Here is a 17,258-nt window from a genome sequence, read left to right as displayed (position 1 = left end):
AGCTGTAGGAAGGTCAGGGATATTGGCCGGGGGCCGACTGCATAGGGCTCTAAAGCGAGGTCTAACATTTTGAAATTAGTTAAAACTAGAGTTTGCTGGTTAAAAGCCTTGCAGCAGCATTCTGTACCGACAGAAGACTGTCAAGATGGTTCTTATTGCCTGTGCAAATTTACAGTTATCCGGATCATTGCAACAGCAAACAGACTTAAATTGGAACCAACCAGACTCTCGTTCAGTTCTTTCTAAAAACATTTCAACACCTATCCAGGAGTCTTTGTCAACGGAGGCCCATCCTCATAGGTGCATTCTCTGTCAGATGCATTTTTGGATAGGCGTTGAAACGTTTTCAGAAAGAACTGATCGAAAGACCAGTTGCCTCTGATTTAAACCTTCTCATTCAAACACATAAAAAATATGTCAGAATAATCAAGATAAAATGAAACAAAAACACAAATGATCGTCTCTAATCCAGCTTTTGAGAGATTCTTGGTTCTCAGGGGTGATTAACTGGTGTTTCTGTCTTTAAGTATCATTGTTAGATGCTACTAATAAAGTTTATCAAGGGGGACAACTTTTAGTATTCGGTTGGCTTAAAAGAGCAGTCGAGCTAAATATCATCACAGATTTCACATTTTAACTCGCGTAAAAGAATCAAACTAATTTAGAATCTGTTGATTTTAAATTTATAAGGTTGAGTTAGTGCAGCAGTAATAAATGCTCAAGGGCTCCATCACAAAGCTGAAAGAAGATGAGCTTGGTATTACTTTGCAGAGCAGCCTTAAAGGAAAAGGAAATTAAACTAACACCTTGTGTGTTTCAGCTGATGTTCCCACAAACAAAGTATTTTTAGAGACATTAGTAATCAGACACACCCTGTAGGCGGAGACTTAGGTTGGGAAAGCTCTTTACACACCAGAGTTACTAAAATACTCCTGGCATGTTCACAAGGAAACTAAAGTCTTTCAAAAGTCTTTATGATTGACTCAAGATTATGTAACTGCATGCAATGTTGTCCTATATCTATGACAAAGTTGGGATTCTATTGCTTACAATCCGATGTTAGTTGTTTATTCACCAGCCTTATACCAGCATACATGTTTAAATTGACTACATGGGACCCTGGTCCTTTGGCTACAACACAAGGTCAAATCAAATGTCTTCACACATGTTGCTGTGTGTTGTGGCCAGATAGCTTTATGCTGGTCTCATCTATTCAAAGGAAGTTGTTACAGAAGTCTGAGATGTAACTTTTTGGTGTATTTATTTATTTTTTTGCAATTATGCCATTATGATATTAGTTGAAAAGGGTCTCCAAATTAAAATAATATGATTTATTGCAATCATTTTTTAGAAAAATGTATAGTCTAGCTAAATGCGTTATTGTGACAGGCCTTGAAGGACATTAATTTTACAAATAGTCATAATCTATACTCCTAATCATACTGTTATACCGTGGCGCAGCAGTTAGGGAGCTAGTCCTGTAACCGGCGGGTTTCCGGTGCGATCCCCCGGTCCGACCGTCTCAGTCTTTGTGTCCTTGGGCAAGATGCTTCACCTGCATTGCCTGCTGGCGGTGGTCAGAGGGCCCGGGGGCGCCGATGTATGGCAGCCTCGCTTCTGTCAGTCTCCCCCAGAGCAGCTGTGGCAACAATGTAGCTCACCACCGCCAGCATGTGAATGTGTGAATGACATTAAACACTTTGGCTGAATGCAAAGCCCCTGTTGCTGTAGGACGCCGTTTGGTCAGCAGCTCTGTGGTTTCTGGCAGGTCACAACTCGCCGTGTCTCGCTACAAGACTGGCCACAGCTCTGAGCACAGATCCAATAGGATGATCCTTTAAAGCCTGAAGCAGTCGAAGAGCTGTCTTCACACGGCACATTAATGCATACATTATTCTCCAAAAAAGCTACACCAATTATTTTCTGCATCGTTTTGCTCATAGATTAATATTTATGCATGAAATCTGCATACATGTGAATTTATTAACTGTAAATCATGTCTCTCTGGTGTGTACAATAGCTGTTTCCTCATTATTAGCAACCTCCCTCGCATTCCCTCTACCGCCAGAAACTAAAGTATGCAGGAAAGCAAGTTTGTTTGAAGCTGCGCACATTTCCACCAGCCATTCATTATTAATTAAGGTGAACTTTTGTGTCGGAAAGGGCATGCTCTACGCTTTTGTCTGTACACACCCTTTGTAAACGAGGTCTTAGATTATTTTTTATGAAGTGCTAACACATAAAACCTTAACATGGAATGAAGGTGTCCTTTTGGTTAACCATGACTGTATTTCTCCCTGTGCATTACGTTGCAGCTGGTGGACGAAGAGTTTGATGCCCTTGCAGGTTTCTTTAACATTCTGGAGTATGCGATCCTGGTGCTTCTGGAAAATGTGGAAACATACCTGTTCCACCTGCAGGTATTTCTATTATAAAATGCCAATAACAGAAGAAAAGTGTAATTGCTTTTCAGCTCTAACCCTATGTCCTTCATAACAATTAAGGTAATTATCATAATGAGAAACACTGAGGCATGAGGCTTAACATATTAGTCACACACTGGCTTTCCTGCAGTGGATCCTGGACATAATAAACATCCCATTATTTGTCAGGAATGTTGTTTGCCCTTGACCAAACCTAGCTGCCAATTAGAAAATTGATGTAAAACACGTGTTTCTTTGTTTACTTTCACACTGCAGGGTCATCAGATTCCCAACACATATTTCCTCTTCTTCCAGACAGTTTTATCTCATTTCTGATTTTCCATTTAAAACATAATTATTTGAAAACCCCTCACAGGTTACTTCATATTTTAGATTTGTCTTTTCTTTATAACTAAGTATTTAGTTTACACATAACTTCTAATATTACAACCCTTTTATTTTCTCAAATGTGACAATAATAGATGGACATAAGTTGTATAGATGTGTTGTTGAACAAGGAAACAGTTTTAGTTCAAGGTGGCGGAGCGACACACATTCGTTTCTGCAGCTCAGACTGATTCAAATACCAACGCTTTTCAGTCCATTAGTGGTGACTGCAGAGGTTGAATATAAATGAACATTTCCTTGCTGCTGGTTGAGTCACACTGAGTAAACCCAGGAGCTAATTTGAGGTCAAACACAACATCCTCTGTTTTCAAGTCTTTTTCAAGTGTTTTCTTTTAGCCTTGTTTCACATTTCCTCGCTGCTTTAGCTGTTCTGTTTTTGTCTTTCCTTGTCATTCTCTGTTTTGCATGCATTTTAGCAAAAAATATCATTCTAATAATAAGCTATGATTGCGTTCAAAGTGCTGTTTCTTCTTTCTTCTCAAATATAGACCACTTACTGTATGTTACCTCAGCAACTACACAAACATTCAGTGTTTTGCTACATAAACATACTTAAATAACCCAAGAAGCTTCTCAAACATCTAAAATAGGATGTTTAACGCTTACTTGTTGGTCTGCAGACCTTCCTGGAATGTAAGACGGAAGAGTTTGACTTCGACATGGATGGCGAAAAGGCCCCTATTTGCTACAAGGAGATCAATACCGCCCTCAGACAGTGGATCCTTCCAATGTTTGTAAGTCACGTCTGTTGTGGACTCTCAAATAAAGTAGCTGAAAAACTAATAGAAAATTGTAATTCAATTGAAATTATTGCAATAAATAAACCATCCAGTCTGAACGTTTTAATTATTTCAAGAAAGAAACGTTTTCTAATGTTTGACATCAACTTTCACTTCTGTCATCTTTTCTTACAGGAAAAAAGGATGAGGGCCCTAATTCACAAGCCCCTCTGTGAACTCCGCGATCTTCTGGTGGGCCCGAAGAACCTGATTAAAAAGAGACTCCACAAGCTGCTCGACTACGAAGTGCTAGAAGGCAAATCCAAACTGAGTTATGAGGAACAGGCTGTGGCCGACGCATACAAGTAATGAAAGACAAATAAGATTGGGTGAATCCACCAGCTGATGGCCACAAATGCTGAACTGTTTTGCAGATAAAGTACATTAAGATTAAGCTAAACTGTAAATAGTGACAAGAAGACGGAACCAGTCAAGCTTAGAGTAAAAAAAAACTAGTTCTTCTCCAGAGCTATGGCACCCAGAAGCCATTTGGCTTCATTGTGGAAATAAAATAATTTGATTCAGCCTGAAACATCTTAATCATTAGCAAAATTGTTTGTGTAAGAATTCCCCCTTTTCTCAGTTTTGCCAAATTTTTTGGGTTGACATACAGTTGAAACTATATTATTTACACACATTGCAAAAAATGACAGATAAACCGTTTTGTCACTATGGTATTTAATGAGGCTAAACCTTTACTGTTTGAGGTCTGGTTGGATTTACAAAATTATCTTAATTTGCTAAATATCAGAATATCGATGGAGAAAATTTTTTGATGGCCGACCATCAATTTTGTTTGTTCTTAAGCCACATTGTTAACAATTTGATGGTGTGCTTTGTGTCATTGTCCTTTTGTAAGGCCTGTTTGTGCCCAAACTTTAAGTTTTAGTAGCTTTAGTATTTGAAGTTCATGTTCTGTGCTCATGAGCCCATCATGGAAAAAGAAAGATAAAGTTTACCCGCCCCTCCTGCATTAAAACACAACATGAACTTCCAACCCTTTACTCCACAGTTAGGATGGTGATCACAGCTTTGTAAGCGTCCCCCTCAATCCTTTAATTTTAACAACGGTCACTTCAGTTTTCATCAGCTCACTGGGCATATCTACAAAAAATGTAGGTCTTTACCTCAAAGTGCAAAGTCAAACTGTAATCTGGCTTTTTATCTGGCTTCCTCCTCTCGTGGTAGCCTTTTTATACAATATCTCGTTTCCGCTGTAGATTTTTATTTATATTTTAGGTTTTAAAATGTCAGCATTTCTCTGCTGTGCTGTCAGATGGGTGCTGAAGTAACATTTCGACATTTTCCAGATTTTAATGCAAAATATCTTCCCCCTCTCTCCTTCCTGCCAGGACCATCAACACATTGCTCGTCAATGAACTCCCTCGCTTCAACGGCCTAGCGCTGCAGATGATCTGGAGGATGCTGGGGACTTTCAGCTGCTTGCATAGGGACCTCGCTGCAGACATGGAGCAGCTCTTTCAGAGCTTTGCGCAACAGGTACAAACTAAAGAGCTGACGCTGTTAATGAAACAAATGCTTGATAGTTTGTGTAAAATTATTTCATGATGATCTCTTTTCCATCCGTTTCCATGCAGCTGCCTCACAGCTCTTTCCACCCCAAGGAGTTCCAGGAGTGGGTGGAGTCTGCAGTGCTTGAAGGAGCAAGGAAGTTGGAGACCCTATGCCGAAGTGTGGAGGAAACCCTTAATGGTCCAGTTGTCCAGGTTGAGTAGGAATAATAATGTTTTACTCGATGGTTTTCTGAGTTGCTGACAAAAAGCATTCAGTTTTATTTTTGTTATCATATTCAGACTAATGCAGCTCAGCAACATAGCCGCTTCTCCAATACAGCTGAAACTTAAACTGTTGAGGTCAGAAGTCTACATACATTCCTCATATGTATGAAGGCGCATTAATTTTTAGAGGCTGGAATGAACTGAATAATATAGAAATCTCCTTTGGTGTCCTTCAGCGGGGAAATTCAGGTGTAGCGGCAGCAAAGTAAAGATGTGCAAAGTTATAGCACCTGCAAAATGCAGGTTCACACAAAGGTAAAAATCTAAAAACAAAAGATAAGAATAAGAGACTGTAAAGTAAAGGCGAATTTACAACATAAGAAAAAGGACTACAGTTATTAGAAATTGCATATTTAGATTAAAGAAATGTGCAACGGAGTAGAGAGATTTAAAAAAAGCACACCATTTGCATGTCTATTTGTGCGTAAAAAAGAACAGACTATTAACAAGAAATAAAAAAAACATGCATACAATAAATGAAATGTAAACAGTTATCGAGTTTAGTATGATTGGAAAAATCAATAAGATGCAATGCAATGAATGCAATTGCAACACATTTTTAAAACAAGAATATTCTTGTTTTAAGAGAAAAGTTTGTCTTCTCACTATTAGAGGAATGTCTTGACAGCAATCACTTGGAGCAATACTAGCATTCCCAAAAAAATGGTCAAACTTGTTGAAGATGAATGGAATAAAATGTAAAAACTACTTTCAAATTTTTTTGTTAAATCGATGACTAGATTCCATTTGTTTCTGTTAAATTCAATATATGTTTTATTGTCCCTAAGGAAAAACTTGTTTTGGGTAATTGAAGCTGCAGGAAAAGTAGATACGGGGAAAATATTGTGCAATTTAATGATTAAATATCAACAGTAAAAGGCTGTTCAACATAAAATATAAGTCATTCCAATATACCTTTATAAATTATAAATGACAATTGAAGAATTAAAAGAAAAAAGAAGGCAGCTTGCTTTCTAGATCACATTTTGTTGAGTTAAAGTCAATTAGATCAGTTGTTTAGCATTTGTAATGACACAGTAGACAAAGGAACTTTTAAATGTATTCAATTTGCATTTTGCCTGCCTGTATCTTTTGCCATGGAATCCTGCACAGATAAGCGGGCATAAATAATTGATTGATGGATGGATCTTTTGCCTGAAGTTAAGCAGCTCATAACCATAATAGAGAACATGCATTGGAGATTCAGTATAGCTGGACGGAGGAGTGGTTTGATTTGGTTTGGTTCCATTTTACATTTCACAAAGAGGACCAAAACCTGAAGAAAACATCATGCAGTTACAACAAATACTCATATCCAGCTGCCCAGTATGAGCTGCAAGCAAATACCGCAAGCTGTGTCAACATTTAACAATTCACCTATCTTTAATTCTCATTTGCATTATTGTATCTGAAACAGAAGTTTCCCCTTGTAAGAACTCAAGTATAGCCATCAACAAAAGTATTTCTACATGCAAAGACAGTATTTTTTAAATAAGTGCAAATGCAAACCACAGAATAACTATGTTTGGAGTTATTGGAATCTTCCTATCCTATTATGGATAGGAAGAAAATTGATTAATTGATAATTAGTTTAAAGATCCTACCTGCCTATTAAATAGTAAAACATCTTGCTATAAGGAAGACAGTGAGCCCTCAGTCTTTTCCCCTGCTCATGAGATGAATGAAGCAGTACAGAGAAATGTACGGAAAGTACATTTTGCTGCCATGGTTACCCAGCCAACAAGTGAAGATTTGAAGATTTAGTCTGTAAATTAAATATGACGCCACCTCCTCTCTTTGGGCTTCTGGTTATTCTAGTTGCTAATCATCTGAAAGTGAACCGCACAAAGGTTCCCCTGCGAGTGAACCGAGACGTTTTCAGAACGAGCACCATTTGCTTATGTGGTTCAGATGAGATATGAAAGGATCCCAAACAAAACTGATTATTTAAGAAAGGGATAAGTGGTCCGTTTAATGCGCCCGGGATGAAAAAACCAGTTTCCATAATTATTACAAATCACATGTGGTCCCTAAGTAAAAATAATCCAGTGCAAATAGGGCTATAGACACACAATTAGATGTTCCAACAGGGTAATGACACCAAACCCATATCAAATTTGTAGAATATGTTTAAAAGATGAATACATGGAAGGATACCAGCTAATTTAAACAAACAAACAAACAAACAAACCAATTTTGTGAAGTAGATCTGTCAGATATCCTGCCAGAACCAAAACGCAATCATGCCAATGGCTATAAAAAGTATGTAAGATGCATCATACAAATTAATTCAAATACTAGTTAAGTACATTTTTTTAATCTGTCTGTATCATTTTGAGTGGATTAGAGAAATTGTACAACTCAAACATGTGCAGCCATTTTTTTTTTTTATTTGAAATTACTGCACTTATATAATAACTCTGACCTGGATAACCTCTTTTAAAACAATCTAAAACACCAAACTGAATGGCATTAATGCCTACGATGAGTGTATGTAAACTTCTGACCACATCTGTCAAGATGTTTCTTTTCGCTACCAAGCTGGCATCAGTCATGCCCTTTGTACTGGAACATTTCATTGTGAGCTGAGGGACAGGAATGCCAGCTACAGCTTTCGTTGGAGATGATTTTTATCTGACATCAAAAGAAGCTCCAAACTTCAAAGTGCTCCTCTCTTGTATGTGGTAATTGCATATTTTTCTTAAAGTAATTATCCCAAAAAGAAAAGAAAAAATGCGACCTTCATGTAGTCACAGCTGTCTGTATTTCCTGCTGTACGACATAATGATCTAATTAAAACTGGTCAAGCAACCTGCACAAAAACGCATTCTAAGAGTGGAATGTACACTCGCGTCATGTTTTGTTTTGAAACTTGAAAGAAATGTACCTTGAAAACAAATCTCTGTCCAACACGTTCAGCCTGAGGAATCTGTCGAGTCACGGGGCATCCAGAGCCATGATGTTGGTAACTTTAGGTCGCTGATGTGGAGGAAAGGAGTCCGAATGTGCTCCTAATTGTTCCGCTAATTTTTTAACGACTTCCAGCATGTTCACATGCTCACATATTTATATAGACTCATCTATTGTCAGGAACTGTAAAAGCCTCATGTAATAGTAATGGTAATCAATGTATTTAAATCTTTCTAAATGCCTGTTGTGGAAACATTTATTGATGTATGTAACTCTGATCACATCTTCTCTGGGTGCACCTGCATAACTTTCTCGTGTGAAAGAAGCTCACATGCTTACAGATTTGCTCTTTTGTTTCCACATCCAAGGACACAGAGAGGAGTTGAGTTAGATAGGAACTGGATCGTACCAGTGAGTGCACTCCTCTGAAGATTACTCCCACTTTCCTCGTTAACCCAGAATGTATAAAAGTTTAGGCAAGGCAAGGCAAAGCTAATTTGTATAGCACATTTCAGTACAAAGACAATGCAAAGTGCTTTAGATGATTAAAACATAGGAAAATAAAACAGAATAAAAGCAAGTTGGAATAAAAAGTAGAATCAAAGTAAAACATGGAAAATAGAAACTAAAAGCAAATATTAAAAACAGTTGGACTACAAAGTTGAACTAATGATGTTTCAGTCATGTTATGCTTTTAGGCCCATACGTTTCATCATTAAATCAAACTTTCCACCCTGGGGAACAGACTGGCCCTGGAAACAGTTTAGTGTGCCTTTTTCCTCTCGCTATGTTTCCTGACTGCGTTGGAGGACAGAGAATTAAATAACTTACAAGATGCATCCCTTGCTTCCATGAGTTGTATGCTCACTTAATTGATAATTGTTAATATCCACTACAGGCATAAATGTTGCCTCACTAAATGAATGTCTTAATTTTTTTATTCATTCATTGTCTGTGTGTGCGTGTTTTCCTTTCCTCTTCCTTTCCAGCCTCTGAGCCCGTCCTCTCAGCGCCGTCTGAAGCAGCTAACAGATAAGCACGGCTCCGATAAGATCTTCCAGGTTACAAACACGGTGGTGGGCACCCGGGACCTGGACCTGAGCCTGAGTAGGGGGGAGCTGGTGGCCATGATCAGTGAGAGCGACACCCGCGGAGACAAACGGAGATGGCTGGTTGATTCAGGAGGTGAAAACTATTTTCTCATTATGAAAAGGCTCATAGATTCTGGACAGAGACAGCAAACAGCTAGACGTTGTTCCTCTGGGTATTAAGTTTGAGCCAGATCAGACATTTTACAGGTAAGATTGTATTTAGTGATTGAAGTCAATTTAATCGGAGATGTCAAAAGCTTTCAAACAGGGATGGCTGACTTGAAGATGAGAAAAATTATGCAGTTAAGCTGATCAAATAATCTCGTTGTGAAAAGGAGCACAGTTGGTCGATAAATTTTAAAGAGATTAATTTAAGCTTTTGTAGTTCTGTGTTCCGGGATCTTGCAGCTTTTCCTAAATGTGCTATTCTGCTGCCATCTACTGGCTGACTTTACTTATTACACTAATGCTTTGCTTTTGTCATAAAAAAACGCTATTTGAATATCCAAGTTAGTGTGTGAAAATATTTACAATTAAGAACTTTGTCTTGTAACTGATTTGGCTTTTAAAAAAATAGTTCTTTCATATTATTATAAAAATCTAGGCCATCAGCGAGAAAAAAACAAACAGAAAAGGTAAAATCTGACCACCTTTTGGGTAATCTGAAGATGAAAACCTTTCTGATAATAGATAACGATAAACATTTTTTTCTGTTATTAATGTTATGATGAATTATCAATTAAAGATTATACATTTTCAAGCAACTATGCTTTAAACCGTAATAAAAGTAAAACCGATGTTTAAGTTTCTCTATAGAAGAGATTGTATAAATTAAGACATTTAATAAACAAAACCCCTTCTATTTTAGTATTTAGTTGTCCAGGTGGATCCTTTTATTGTCAACCTGTGTGTTTTCAGGAAGAAGAGGTTATGTTCCTTCCGCAAAACTCATTCGCTACCGCCAAGCAGTGGAGGACCCGCCCCCCTCTCCATTCCCTCCCATGCCGGGAGACGTGAAACCCAGGAGGCACTCCTGTAACCCAGATCCCAACGCCATCCATCTCACAAGTCAGCCTTTATTCCAGGTAATTCATAACTTCACTAATATTTAAGGATTCCTCAAACCTCATTTGCAGTTACTTGTTTTTGGTTTGTTTTCTTGCATATTGCCCCGTTTCCTTTTTTTTGGGTGGGGATAAATGCCTGCAACTGGAGTTAAGAAAAATGTAAATGAAGCTAGAGGAAAAAAATTAAAGATTGAAAGACACTCAAACATGCACAAGCAGGACAAAATCATGTCAAGCAGAGGTTCTCAAACATTTCGCGGCCAGGGACCCCTTAGCAGCAGTAACATTTTTCCAAGGACCCTTTTAGATTCCTCATGCTGATAGTATTTTTTAACTTGCCTTTTGTACTGTTATATACATATATATATATATATATATATATATATAAATATATATATATATATATATATATATATATATACATATATATATATATATATATATATATATATATATACCCCAACCCGTGGTTTGTGGACCCCAGTTTGGGGGTTGCTGATGTAAAGAACACCTAGCAAGTCAATGAAAATTGCATTGGCCAAGTAGTATAGTTAGTTACACTGCAAAAATGGATCTAACAATAAGTGACATTTTCTTGAAATTAGTGTATTTGTCCCTGATTTGAGGAGCTAAATACGATGATCTGCCAATGGAATGAGTATTTTTACCCCTAAAATAAGATAATTAGACATAATGCACTTGGAATAAGATGATGGAGATAAATTGTTCTTATATTAAGTTCAAAAATCTTATTCCATTGGCAAATCAAGAAAAAATACACAAATTTCAAGAAAATCTTACTTACTATTAGTTCCCTTTTTTGCAGTGTATATGGATATCTAAAACTCAGTCATATGACGAAGATTTATTTGCCATCTTTGTCCATAAAGAGGAGGGAAGTCAGGACAAAGGGGAATTAACTTGGAGAACGTACATACTGGCACACCACTAGTCTGAGTCTGTGGTAGCTGATGAAATGGAGATTGAGCAAACGGAAGGGAAAAATATAGACACGAAAGTGTACAAATAAGAACGTCCATGAAAGCCATAAATATTTTCATGAACTTAAAACACACATGAGGGACCAACGTGAAAGAAAACAGCTTTAAATTTTATAATACTGTAATATTCACCCAGCTGTTTAACCGTATAACTTTTACCACCTTCTAATCTCTTACCCTACCCTGTTACTTTCAGTTGGCACATTACCGCCACAAAACAGTCTTATTCCTGTAATAATTAACTGCAACAAAGGACGGCGTCAGCTTCTGCCGTTTCATACGACGCGTATAGTACTGCAGATTCTGTTGTAGAAAAGAATTCCTTCAAACACCCTCATTATGTTGAAAACGTGATCTCTAAGGTCAAGCCTCTGTTTGACAAAGCTTGGGCAGGCTTTTGAATTATCTGTGTTGTCCCTGTCTAGAATTGTAGGTTTTCTGGCACCAAACATAAAAATGACACATGCCCTTTAATTCATTTCTATTCCATATTTTATTAGTCTAGCTGCAAATTGTTCAGCTTAATGTAAGTAATGCTTGAGACATTGGTGTTTGTGTTCAACCAAAGGAAAATAGGTTTAGCTTAGATTTTAAAAACCTAGATTTAGGTTTTGATGGATCGTAGCTCAGTGTTTTATTTGTTCAGGGTTTGGTTTTCGACACAGGCGCATCTTTATTATTTTACTGATTGAAATCTGAATTTATCTTAAAGCAACCAGCGAGTAACTTCTGGACTGGGTTGGTTATGTTTGGCAATTTATAAACTCAAGATAGAAGAATGGTTTAAGCATTTATAAATTAGACCCATTACGGCTTTAAGATCAAAATGTTTTGACACCAAAATCTGAAAGGCTTTTTAATTTTCGAAATGGAACAATCTTCACCCATCTTCTGCCTTCTCTTGTGACTGGTCTCTGCGATGAAAGCATCAGTCCTTCATAAGCTCCACTGTGCTCTTTGCTAGTTATAAATCCTTCTTCGTGAGGATCAACATAAGTATATTTTATTAATATCATTATTATTTTGCATCCAAATCTAGTTCCATTTCACGCGAGAGGGCTGCTAAGTAGGAGTTGAGGTTATATTATGTCAGTGATTGCATAGAGAGGGTTGCGTTATTAATGGAAGCATCCATAATTAGCTGTTTAACCTTGTAAGTCTATTGCCCGTTAATTTATTCGACGCAGAGCTGCAGGCGGAGATAAAGCTCCTCTCTCCTCATGTGTGCATGTTGTCTGATTGATTTACATTGGCGAGCACGTGAGTGTGAGAGATGGAGTGTCAGGGTACTCGATTTGGGGGGGGGGCTGTTTATGGGAGTGTATACATGAGTGATTCGGGTTAGTCTGTGTTTGTGTGGATGCAGGGAGTCGTGCACGTGTGACTGAGATACGTCGTGCCTGTAAAAATGAATAATTACTCCAGTGACCTATGCTAGTGGATGTTTTTCCCCCCTTCCAGCACTCCTGCATCCTCCATAAGCAGGAGTGTGCTCAAAACACTAAACCTTCACACCTCCGCCCTGACCATGGCGCAGACATCCAGACTGCTTGCCTGGTCCCAAACGTTAGAGATTCAGACAACCTTGTGACGTATTTAAACCGAGGCAAAAGGCTGTTCCTAAAAGACAAGCTGTCGAAACATTGTTGGGTTTCACTGCAGACTTATCTGTTAGAAAAGTGAGAGATCTTTATGTTACATCCCTGTGAATGTACGTTGAATATATAAATCTAAAGCATGCAGTTCTAACATGTAATCACAATTAAAAGCATACATTTGTTTATGGTTGAAGTATCTTACTTACAGTAAGAGGCAAAATCTTAATTTTGAGAGGTCAGAAAATGGATGGATGGATGGATGGATGGGAGAAAGTCTATTTAAAGAGTCAAGATAACAGCAACTCAGAGCAGGGTCCTTTCAATTTGAATGTTTCCTAACCTAAAATGATGCAAACTTTGAATAGTAACAGTTTAAGAATCTGGAATGAAACAGATGTTCTCTACGTCAAACATGACCTGTCCTCTTCAGTTTCTTATTCGCTCATTTTGTTTACTAGATTAGAGCTTGGGCACTGCAAGCAACGGCTGATTGGTTTTGAAATACTGTAACACTTTCCTGCCTGAATTCATCCACAGTTGTAGGAAAACATCAATACGTTTTTGTATTTGCTGCCATGCTGAATTAAGTAGATTAGATTAGTTAATTTAAACAGGGCACAGATAAAAGGTATAAATTGGGTATTTGCTATTAAATACCTAATATTTAATAGCAAATAAATGTGTGAAATATTAGTGAAATATGTGTGACTGGACATGACTCAGACCCTTTAGAATGATAACAAGGTTCATGCAGTTCAACGCTTAGTATGTGTGAAATATGCATCATCCAGCATAACTTGGATACATACACCTCCTTGGTTGAATCAAGATTACAAGCAGTTTAAAGCACATTCACCACAGTACATCCCATTAAAAGTATATATATATATATATATATATATATATATATATACATATATATATATATATATATATATATATATATATATATATATATATATATATATATATATATATATATATATTACAAGCAGATATGTATCTCATTAAACTGGACTATGTGTTCTGATGAGGCTCATTTGTCAGAATAAAAGTACCTTTTGAATATACCTTCAAATAGGTATTAAACATAGTTTAATTTAGCCCACATTCCTGTATTATTTTTCAATTGGTCTAATCAATGTTTTTTTTAACAAATGAAATGTGTTTTAATTAGCTTTAAGCAGAATATCATCAAAACTAGCAGGAACGAAGGCTTGAAAAGACCAGTCTGTGTAATTAATCCATATAATGTGTTTAACTTGGTGAATAGGGTCGTTGAAGTAATTAGAACTTTCAATAATATAAACATTTATGGAAATCTACATGTAATGGATGGAAATTGCATGCAATGGCGGCGTGCACACGCATGCGGCGGCAAGTAGCTCTCCTGCTTTTACTGATTGCATCTTATAGGAGAGACATTCCTAATTCTGTACTCTTGGGGAAAAAAATTAATTGGGAAAAATTATCCAATATGTTTACCAAAACGTATATATATATATATATATATATATATATATATATATATATATATATATATATATATATATATATATATATATATATATATATATATATATATATATATATATATATATATTTAGTTGTTTTTTTTCTGATTCTGTAAACGGCAGTCACAGCTACTACTAATAACAATATAAGACTTCTCTAATTTTTACCTTCCTGATAAATAAATTATCCATTTAATAAGAAATATTTTACTTGTTAAATCTATAGGCAAAAAAACCCTGCTAGCCAAAATTTTCTTGTTTTACTTAATCCATTTTTGAAAAGTTTAGGGCAGAAGTAGCAGAATCCTCTCTTACAAGGAAGGGCAGTCCTGCAGGGTAATGTCATGCATGATTCATAATTAATAATTGTATTTTATTGTTTAGTGTTTCTTGTGCTTTTCTTAATTGTAAACAATAGGTGGCATTTAGATTTACAAACATTTAAAGTTTAGTTTTCTGTAGCCTGCACATTAGATGATAGTTTTGGGGTTGGGAGAAATAACAGCCCATTACTTAGCTACAAATGTTACACATTCTGTTATATGCACAAATATTCACATCTACATGTCTACCGGACGTGATGCACTAAAAACAAGGCACGATGTCTCTTAATTTGTTGACTGAATAAAGCTCAATTAAATTGGAAGATACTTATGTGATGTACAGGGGCATCAAAAAAGCTAATTTATTTATTAAGTTACTGCTATCTGAACCACCTTTGCTCTATGTGTAAAAGTAATTGTCCCCTCACCTTGTTAAATCATAAATGTGATTAAGCTTTTATTTTGGTCCAGTTTTATGAGCTATAAACCCAGGTATTAATACTGCCTGTATAAAGCGATTTCTTAATTAGAACCTGTCTGGGAACATGAAGTAAGCTAAGGATCCTAAAAAGCAACCCATCATGCTCTGATCTGATAAAACTCAAGATGATTTCACATTCAACTCATGTTTTATATGCCAGAAAAAAAAAAAAAAAACTGGCTAATGAGACCGCAACCAGCCGATCAACATAGGTCAGCCTAATTTTTCTTAAACTTGCATCATATTTTAGGTGGTGGCCACAAATTACAAAGCTAATACCAAATCCTCACTTCCACACAACAAGGATTTATTTTTGATCTTGCCTATTTCTTCCCCAGATTTAAAAGCAGTAATGTGTTTGCCGTTTCGAAACATGACAATTTTGGTGCTTTTTCAGCGGTTGTCATGAGTCGACCAAGTTCCTGCGTTAGCTTTACTATAATTTTCCGGACTTTTTCTTCCCCCGAGATTCAGCTACATAAAATATCTGTCTCTCTTTTCAACATGAACCTTTCTCAGCCCACAGACATTGTACCTTTACTTTTTTTTTTTCTTCACGTCTTTCTCTGCCTGGCAAAATCCTAATTAAATGCTAATTGGCGCGGACTGTCGGGGCCGGACCGATGTCGCAGCCGAGAGGTGAGCTGCTGGGAAAGGTTTGTTAATGACATGGAGCGGCCACCTAAACTCTGCTATTAGTGCTGGTGGGACGCTCTGTCATACCAACACGAGGCTCATTAGGAAGCTTTCACTCTGTGTATGTCTGAGCGTGAGGTGACGAGCTGGGATTTGTCAAGACATAACTAGTGGGCTTAACCTTTCCAGAGAATATCACAATGACGAATTATAGAAAGTGTGCGCTTTTTCTCCCGCTTACTCTTTTCTCTGACTCTTTTTGCAAAGAGCTTTTTCACGCAAAATTGGCAATAACAACAACAAAAAAAAGACAACAAAAACAGAGCCGCAGAAAATCAGTGCTGCAGTATATAGTAAATATGGTATACTTGTAAAGCTTTTTTTTATATATATCAGAAGAATAAAATTAAAAGTCATCCAATTCTCACACTTTCTCAAATTAATGCAGCATTTTTTCCTGAAGACAAGGACTGACTCTCTTAGTGTAAAAGCAGTAACACTGAGACAACAAGATAGTTTCTGTTTGTTTAACGTTTTTTATTGCTACCAATAAACTGTAGTCGTACAATACAAACACATTTTTTGTTAAAATGAAACATAAACAATACTTCTTCTTCTTCTTATTATTATTATTATATTGCCTTATAAAAAAACAACTTTGTCTACAGGGAACTATTCCAGTTTAACCCCTTTTTTGACCTTTACAGGTGTATAAATCTAGGTAAATTTGCTGCACAGTTTTAAAAAAAGACAAATATCGCATATATACACCCTCCTCCACACTTACTGGCTCCCCTGATAACGATGTGTAAAAAGCCTTGATGTAATTTAAGCACCACAGATTGTCCACCATAATTAACAGTGGACTTAAGTGGCTTTCTCACATTGTTATTCTTTGTTTTGTGACCATGTGTTGCCCATAAGCTCGATCTTAGTTTCATTCGAACAGAGCACACATTACAGTGAATGGCTCTCACTCCCCCCCCCCCCCCCCCCCATTTTTAGTCGAAAAGTATATTACTGCAATTTACAGATTCTTACTTGGTGTGCCAGTAATTGTTCAGGTCACTGTAACAGCAAGAACTTGATAATAATGGACTCTCACATTCAAATCAGGGAGTGAGTGAGAGACATGATAGCCTTCATTGGAGTCCCTTAAATACAAAAGGCACATTTAAGAATTGCTTGTAAGTTTTGTAATTTAGGTCTTTTTATGTTGGAGAAAAAA

The 17,258-nt window shown here is 36.8% G+C and overlaps 1 protein-coding gene across 4 annotated transcripts in view; it reads left to right on the top strand.

Annotated features, from left to right (window-relative positions):
* arhgef37 (Rho guanine nucleotide exchange factor (GEF) 37) overlaps positions 1-17,258 on the top strand; it is a 36,224-nt gene that overhangs the window by 15,764 nt on the left and 3,202 nt on the right. For all 4 annotated transcript variants that reach the window (XM_036127302.1, XM_036127303.1, XM_036127304.1 and 1 more), the window contains exons 9-15: positions 2,316-2,420; positions 3,452-3,565; positions 3,746-3,915; positions 4,963-5,110; positions 5,209-5,337; positions 9,309-9,504; positions 10,329-10,495. In XM_036127302.1, the coding sequence (XP_035983195.1) occupies positions 2,316-2,420; positions 3,452-3,565; positions 3,746-3,915; positions 4,963-5,110; positions 5,209-5,337; positions 9,309-9,504; positions 10,329-10,495 (1,029 nt within the window). The remainder of the gene's footprint in view (positions 1-2,315; positions 2,421-3,451; positions 3,566-3,745; positions 3,916-4,962; positions 5,111-5,208; positions 5,338-9,308; positions 9,505-10,328; positions 10,496-17,258) is intronic.

This window comes from Fundulus heteroclitus, chromosome 23 (genome assembly GCF_011125445.2).
Source record: "Fundulus heteroclitus isolate FHET01 chromosome 23, MU-UCD_Fhet_4.1, whole genome shotgun sequence".
Classification (NCBI taxonomy): domain Eukaryota; kingdom Metazoa; phylum Chordata; class Actinopteri; order Cyprinodontiformes; family Fundulidae; genus Fundulus; species Fundulus heteroclitus.
Note: the sequence above shows the minus strand (reverse complement) of the source record. Positions and strands in the feature narration are given on the sequence as shown.